Here is a 7,071-nt window from a genome sequence, read left to right as displayed (position 1 = left end):
ACTATTTAGACACTCTAAAACAAATGGGGATTTGGTTTTGGACGAAAACAAAACAAACCAAACAATAAATTAAACTAGGCAGATTTGGACGAATTTGATGGAATTAAGTGGATGGTGAGATAGCTAGGAGGTTTTTCTCCACACACGGCATACTTGCATACAACACAATCTCCAGTTGCTTATTCAATGAATCATGAACCTCAACACCCCAAGTTAATTAGGTACGCTTAAATTAACTCTCAGATTTCCCTTAGGTCATTGAATTGAATGGAATTAGCGCATTGCAATCAAATTATTCCTCAAAAGTTCTCTATATGAAAGCGCATAATAGAAAAACAATCAAAGATCATTAAATTCTATGGAAATCATAAGTGTTGACAAGGCATTCGTAACTATGAAAGCACATGATACTTATGCCAAGAATTTACTTAACATGATTGTGACCAACAATCTTTACTACTTATGAATATAAGTTCCCAACGATTAGGTGAAGTTTCCTTATATCCTAGCATCAGATTTATGCATGCAAATTAAGCGTGCACTCTCAATTCATATACATAAACAAGTTTTAATTCTAATAGATAAGTAAATTGAATTCACCATTCATGAAATCACAACTAGAAGTAATCAAATCATAATATGAATATAGCCATGGTTTCGAAATTCCCCCTAGCCAAAAGGGGATTAGTTCCTCATGCTCACAAAGCAAAGATTCTTGAAATTAAACATTGAAAACACAAGAAAGATTACACCTAAACGTTTCAGCAATTCCAGGTTGAATGGCATGCACGATTAGGCTTCCCTTCCTCTTCCTTGTTGCGGCACAAGTTGTGGGTGGTGGATTTGGGGGTTTTGAATGGTGTATTCTTGTTTAGAAGGATGAATAATGGCTGATTATGATGGTAGGGTGCGGCAGGTTGTGTATGGAGATGTATGGAGTGGATGGAGGATGAAGAATGGAGGCTAGGGTGTTGCGGCAAGGTGTTTTCTGTATAGCATAAGGGGTGGTACGAATTTGTGGCTGAAAATATGTTTATATAGTCCTAGGGTTAATTAGATTAGGGTTACACTTAGCAGATTTTAAGGATTAGGGTCCTAGGGTTCGGCACAAGTAAGTTAAATCCACTTAGGAGAGGGTTTGGCCCAATTAGTTTCATAAAAGGATTTGTGTAACCCAAATCCACAAGGAATGAGGCCTAACAAATCAGAATCCAAAAAGGAAAAAGGTTTAGGAAATTCGTCCAAAATTGGGCCTTCTAGAAACTAGGTGTTTTGTGGCTGATTTTGGGTTTTCTAGAAGAAATAAAAGGGGGAAGGGTGTGGCACCCTTTTAGGGTCAGATAAGGCTTCTAGAAATTAGGTTTTTAGGTCCACTTGTAGCTAGGATTAAGGTGGAACAAGATTAGGTTAGGATGAGATAGGATGAGATAAGGTTTTGGATAATGTTTTGAATAATGTTGGATAAGGTTTTAGATAAGGTTTTGGATAAGGTTTCCTCTTTTGATCTACTTCCTTATCCACCTTGTCTTGAGCTTAGTTCCTTCCTCTTCTCATCATATTTCTAGCCTCTTGAACTCCAAATTCGTCCATCCATGTTGGCCCATATGCAAGCTATCCACATAGTGCCCAAAACTGCTCCAAAATGCATCAAAATGCACTTTCTTGGTACTTTAACCCTTTGGACCTACAAACACACGAAAATGAGTTATAATACGACATTAACTAGGAAATAATAGCACAAATGCACAAGAATAAGCTAGCTAAGTCGCCTAAATATGCTCCTATCAGTCAGGTGTGGGGTTTTATTACAAAAGGCATTGGTATTAGTTGGAGTGGGGTTGAAATATTTAAACTCTTTTTTTTTTTTTCCAGAGATATGGTCAATGTGGGATATTTCAATAGGTGGTCTGTGTTGAGTTGTCATACCAAATTACATGCCGGCGTGTGCGAGGGAAGGATATTTAAACTCTTTTCTTTTCAGAGATATGGTTGATGTGGGATATTTCAATAGGTGGTCTGTGTCAAGTTGTCATACCAAATTACATACCGACGTGTGGGAGAGAGAGAGAGAGAGAGAGAGAGAGAGAGAGAGAGTATAAGTTAAGGTTGGGACAAGGTAGAAGATACGAGATAAAGCCGGTTAAAGACGGCCATAACAAACAATCTCCACAGCCGGCAATCTCTGAATTGGCACAGCTCATCACTCTCTTCCAATCTCTCTCTCTCTCTCTCTCTCTCTGATCTGCATGCTTATTCACATCCCTTTATAAGCCTCTTACTTGGAGGACTTAGTCATATCAATCTCTCAAATTTAACTAATTATCCCACCATTAACATTCCTTCTTCTTCTCTTATTATTCTTTTTTGATCGACCGATCAATCGAGACGTACAATACGAGTTTCATGGCGAAGTTATCTCATCAAAACCAGAAACCCAATGCAAACAATAACAATAATGCTACTGCAGCTAATAACACTGCTATCACAAAGGTCAAACGAACAAGGAGAAGTGTCCCGAGGGATTCCCCTCCTCAACGTAGCTCAATTTATCGTGGGGTCACCAGGTGATTAATTAATTACCTGCACAAAAAACCAATTAATCATATTTGTACATTTGTTTAATTTCCGTATGAATTCCGTTTGCTCAGTTATTGAACTTTTTTCCCTAAATGGCATGGGTTTGCTGCGTGCTTGATTATCAATTCAGACACCGATGGACTGGCCGATACGAGGCTCATTTGTGGGATAAGAATTGCTGGAATGAATCACAAAACAAGAAGGGCCGCCAAGGTATTTACAATCTTATCATCTCCATTAAGTAAATACAACTTTTCATCAACGTCGTTGAATTTATGCTTAATACAATCATGCCTGATTTGCTGATGTGGTTTCTTATACCATTTCATCTTTCGATCTTGGTTTTGTTTATGTTGGTGCTACTGAATGCTTGGAATGGAATTGCACTCAAATTCAGTCTACCTTGGTAGGTTTTATTTAAGTTAATTGGTACTACGTATATACCTAATTTACGTGCAATCTTATATATATATGTGTGTGTGTGTGAGTGTGATATTTGACGAACTGAGAAAAATCAGTAGTATATATATTGTTGAAGCTCGTTTGATTGATATATATTGATCGATCCTTTTCCAGGCGCATATGATGATGAGGAAGCTGCAGCACATGCTTATGACTTGGCAGCACTTAAGTACTGGGGTCAAGATACCATTCTCAACTTTCCGGTAAATTAATTTTATCCTTAATTATATTATTTTGGTGATCTTACAAAATGGAAATCAAGAAAGAAATTAACTAAGAAATAAATCAATTACGGTTAATGTAGTTGTCGACATATCCAAAAGAATTGAAAGAAATGGAAGCTCAATCAAGAGAGGAATATATTGGATCATTGAGAAGGTAACTAAGCTTCTACATCTGAGGTTAGTAGACTGAGAATAATAACTGTTGATTAATGAGCTCTTATTTGTTTTGTGATGAATTTGCAGGAAGAGCAGTGGTTTTTCTCGGGGAGTTTCCAAATATAGAGGTGTTGCAAGGTATAAATTAGGACCTAGTCTGAATTTTTTTTTTGTTTCACTTTTTGGTATACATACTAGAATGATTTTTTTTTTTTCCTTGCTCTTATTTTATTTATGAGCAGACATCATCACAACGGAAGATGGGAAGCTCGAATTGGACGAGTCTTTGGGAACAAGTACCTCTATCTCGGGACATATGGTACGTTGAACAACACAGAAAATTGAACTTTTTTATTTCTTCTTCTTTTTTTTTTGTTGACAAAGGATAGTATATATACTAAGTTTGTGGGAGAGTGGGTTAAGCTTTACAATGTGTTTGTCACAATAATGTGGTTCAACTTCGTCTTTGACAATAATAGAACCTAAGATCTCTCACTTACAAGTGAGGAGGAATACTACTAAACGGTAGTACTAAGTAACAACTTTTTTGTTTCTTTGATCACAGATAATTAATCCTTTTATTCAACAATATAAATAAACATGTCACTTAATATTACGGTCTAATATTATTCATCTTCACTTGTAAGTGAGAGGTCTTAGATTCGATTTTCGCCAAATGCGAATTTGAACCACATTATTGTTAGTTCATTTTGAGGCTTAGCCTACTTTCTCAACCCCTTAAAGTAGATAAAAAACAATATAAATAAACACATGCAATAAATTAAGCAGGTCAGGAAATTATATAGTTTGTATTATATCTAACTGTTAATCGTGATTGCATCAAATACATGTAAGTATTGTGGTGAGTTCCCATATTTGCTAGGCTCACTCTGTAATGTATTCCAATGATCCAAACTGTCTATCTTTTAGGTCTTCCCTCAAGATCATGTCTACCAAAAGAGATACGATTTAGATGGTTAAATTATTTTTGCAAGGATAATTTATGAATGATGTTATAAAAGATAGACAATTTAGATCATTAAATTATATTATGGAGTGGGCTTCATAAAAACCTCTATAAAAAATTGTGTAAAAAAATTGGTGCTAGATCCGTCCTCGTATATAGCGATCTACTTAAATACATAGGAACTTTTTTGTTATTGAATCCTACATATACGAACATAACTTTACATTAATAGATAAATAATGATTAAATTGACATTAGCCCTGTATCTTAAATGTTACCAGCTACCCAAGAAGAAGCCGCAACAGCATATGACATGGCGGCTATAGAGTACCGTGGGCTCAATGCTGTCACAAACTTTGACCTCAGCCGTTACATCAAATGGCTAAAACCTAATGGTCCTAACAACGACGACAATACCGGTCGGCCTAACCCTATTGCTATTGAGGCTAAATTGCCAAATGTCACTCGAAGCCCTAATGATCAAGGTCGTGGACTTGGCTTCTTTCAGAACCTTGCATACAGTCCCGGAGAAATCATGACGACAGCTCAACCTAGACCAACCACTGCTACATCAGCCCTAGGTCTCCTTCTTCAGTCATCAAAGTTCAAGGAGATGATGGAAATGACAACAGCCACCGATTCCATGCCATCGCAGCCAGAATTGGGCACGTCACAGTGCACATTTCCCGATGACATACAGACTTACTTTGACTGCCAAGAATCTAGCAGCTATGCTGATGGAGACGACGTTATCTTCAGCGAGCTCAATTCATTCATGCCACCCATGTTCCAGTGTGATTTCACCACTTAAAGAGCATGTTTTCGTGGCTTAATTTACTCTCTTTTATTTTGTAATTTACTTAAGTAGGTTCTTTAATTTTATTTTATTTTTTTGTGAATACGCAGGAAGGGTCAGCATCCATGTCAAGGATGCACAAAAGATAAAAAAAAATTTGAAAGAGGAAATTTCACTACTGATCATCATCATGTGGGAGCAAGAGTAGGCTAATTATTATTTTGTTCATTCAATTTCTTTTAAATGTAAAGAAGAATAAAATTGATTCATCATTTTTTTATATCAATAATAAGCATCATTCTCTCTGCTTGGTGTTTCATTTCCTTTTTTTTTTTCAATAAAGTGTGTAGAAAATTTGGCGATGGATAAGTTAAAGAGAGTTTTATACCTTTGAAGAATGGCGTGTGCTATCCATACTTCCTTTTTACTTCTCACACATCCCTTGTTAATTTATGTCTTTTGATATTTTTTAATCCATGTGCGTATGAAGTAAAAAGAGGTGTGTGGATAGCACATCCCTTGAAGAATATCTTTGTGAAAATAAAGGTAACAAGGAACTAATTACATATATATTAGCACTAATGAGAAAAAAATGGAGGAGAGGAGAGGTGTTATGAAGGAAAAAAAAATTGTCGAAAAGAGGATCACTTGAGTATCTCATGCAATAAAATTGAAATTAAAAGGGGAAGCATAATGACATGAACTCAAATATCAAATCATTTCCCCTTGACATCCAAAGCTTAGTAGATGGTAAACCAAGAGTTATTTTATACCATTGAAGAACCCTTTTTTCACAAAGGTAATCGCCCAAAGTGGGGTCTTCATTCCATTGCTCTTCTTGTTCCTTGTTGGTTGATTTCAATTGGATATCCAAGTATCAAAAGAATGGGACCGTTAAGTCTCCAGACCAAAGAGCAGATGTAAAGAGGACATATGAGTTAGGAGGAAGATTGATGCTAGTGAATCTTTTCCTTTGTGGCCAGCCATTATAGAGGAAAAAGAGAAAGAGAGTTCCCCATTTTGGGTGACTCTCTTTTCCCTCTGTAATGAGGAAAAGACTTCTTGAAAACTAAGATGTACACTAGACACTGAATCTACCACTAATACCAAGTAGCTTCTCACTTACCTATCTATTGATTAATTCAATTGACGTTGTTGATTAGTTTTCCTTATGCACAGACTACCTATGGTATTTAAGTTAGCCCGTATATCTCTACATGAATCTTGCCTACGATATTTAGTACAAATATGAACATGTAGAAACTCATTACGTTTTATGGAAATCTTTGACAATCATGCAAACCCCAGTAGTATGTTATTTACCCCAAAAGAATCACAACTCATAACCACAAGAAGCATGCCTCAAATTAGCTATGGTATTTAGTCTAATTCCCATAAGTTAACTCAATTAAAAACATAGATGGTGGTCAAACATCACGAGAATTCATAAGTTTATACGCATAGTGATTAAGAATCCAACATCAAAAGGGAGTCATAAGAGAGGCAACATAAGAAAACTAGATCATCATATTAGTGTTTCATCATGCCATAGCAAAGGTGTCTAGTTACATAGTCATAACAATAACAATAAAAGTCATGAAAAAGAACAATCATACCCAAAATAACAACGACGATGTGCTCCTTAACCCTATTCTCTCTTTTGGACAAATTTGTATGTATGGTATTATGTAGAGAAAACTTAGGACACTTTATACACTAGAAATTTTTTAAAAGGTCTGGTAAAAACTCTTCTAAAATGAAACAAAGATTTAAACAATATTAGACACAAACTAGGAAAGACTCCCTCTTGGCTTGGGAAACACTTCAGTCACTTTGAATTCCAAATTTGGGGTTGTTACACCTTCCATAAAGTTACGGAAAAATAGAAA

General features: G+C 35.9%; 1 protein-coding gene across 1 annotated transcript; it reads left to right on the top strand.

Annotated features, from left to right (window-relative positions):
• Positions 1-2,155: 2,155 nt before the first annotated feature.
• Positions 2,156-5,378, top strand: LOC103937476 (AP2-like ethylene-responsive transcription factor At1g16060). Its single transcript, XM_048578603.1, has 8 exons — positions 2,156-2,564; positions 2,708-2,790; positions 2,975-2,983; positions 3,154-3,242; positions 3,344-3,417; positions 3,507-3,557; positions 3,662-3,738; positions 4,668-5,378. Exons 1-8 carry the CDS (start codon positions 2,404-2,406, stop codon positions 5,195-5,197), a joined length of 1,074 nt encoding a protein of 357 aa, XP_048434560.1. The 5' UTR covers positions 2,156-2,403; the 3' UTR covers positions 5,198-5,378.
• The last annotated feature ends 1,693 nt before the right edge of the window (positions 5,379-7,071 follow it).

The sequence above is a fragment of a genome, unplaced genomic scaffold (assembly GCF_019419815.1).
Source record: "Pyrus x bretschneideri cultivar Hongxiangsu unplaced genomic scaffold, Pyrus_bretschneideri_v1 Contig126, whole genome shotgun sequence".
NCBI lineage: Eukaryota > Viridiplantae > Streptophyta > Magnoliopsida > Rosales > Rosaceae > Pyrus > Pyrus x bretschneideri.
The sequence above is the reverse complement of the archived record's forward strand: the minus strand, read 5'-3'. Positions and strand labels throughout refer to the sequence as shown.

Bases quoted from the DNA above. Each gene is read 5' to 3' on its own strand.
- LOC103937476 (XM_048578603.1), top strand. From the start codon at position 2,404: ATGGCGAAGTTATCTCATCAAAACCAGAAACCCAATGCAAACAATAAC. The intron at 3,558-3,661 runs GTATAAATTAGG...ATTTATGAGCAG, and splicing joins AAATATAGAGGTGTTGCAAG to ACATCATCACAACGGAAGAT. The intron at 3,739-4,667 runs GTACGTTGAACA...AAATGTTACCAG, and splicing joins CCTCTATCTCGGGACATATG to CTACCCAAGAAGAAGCCGCA.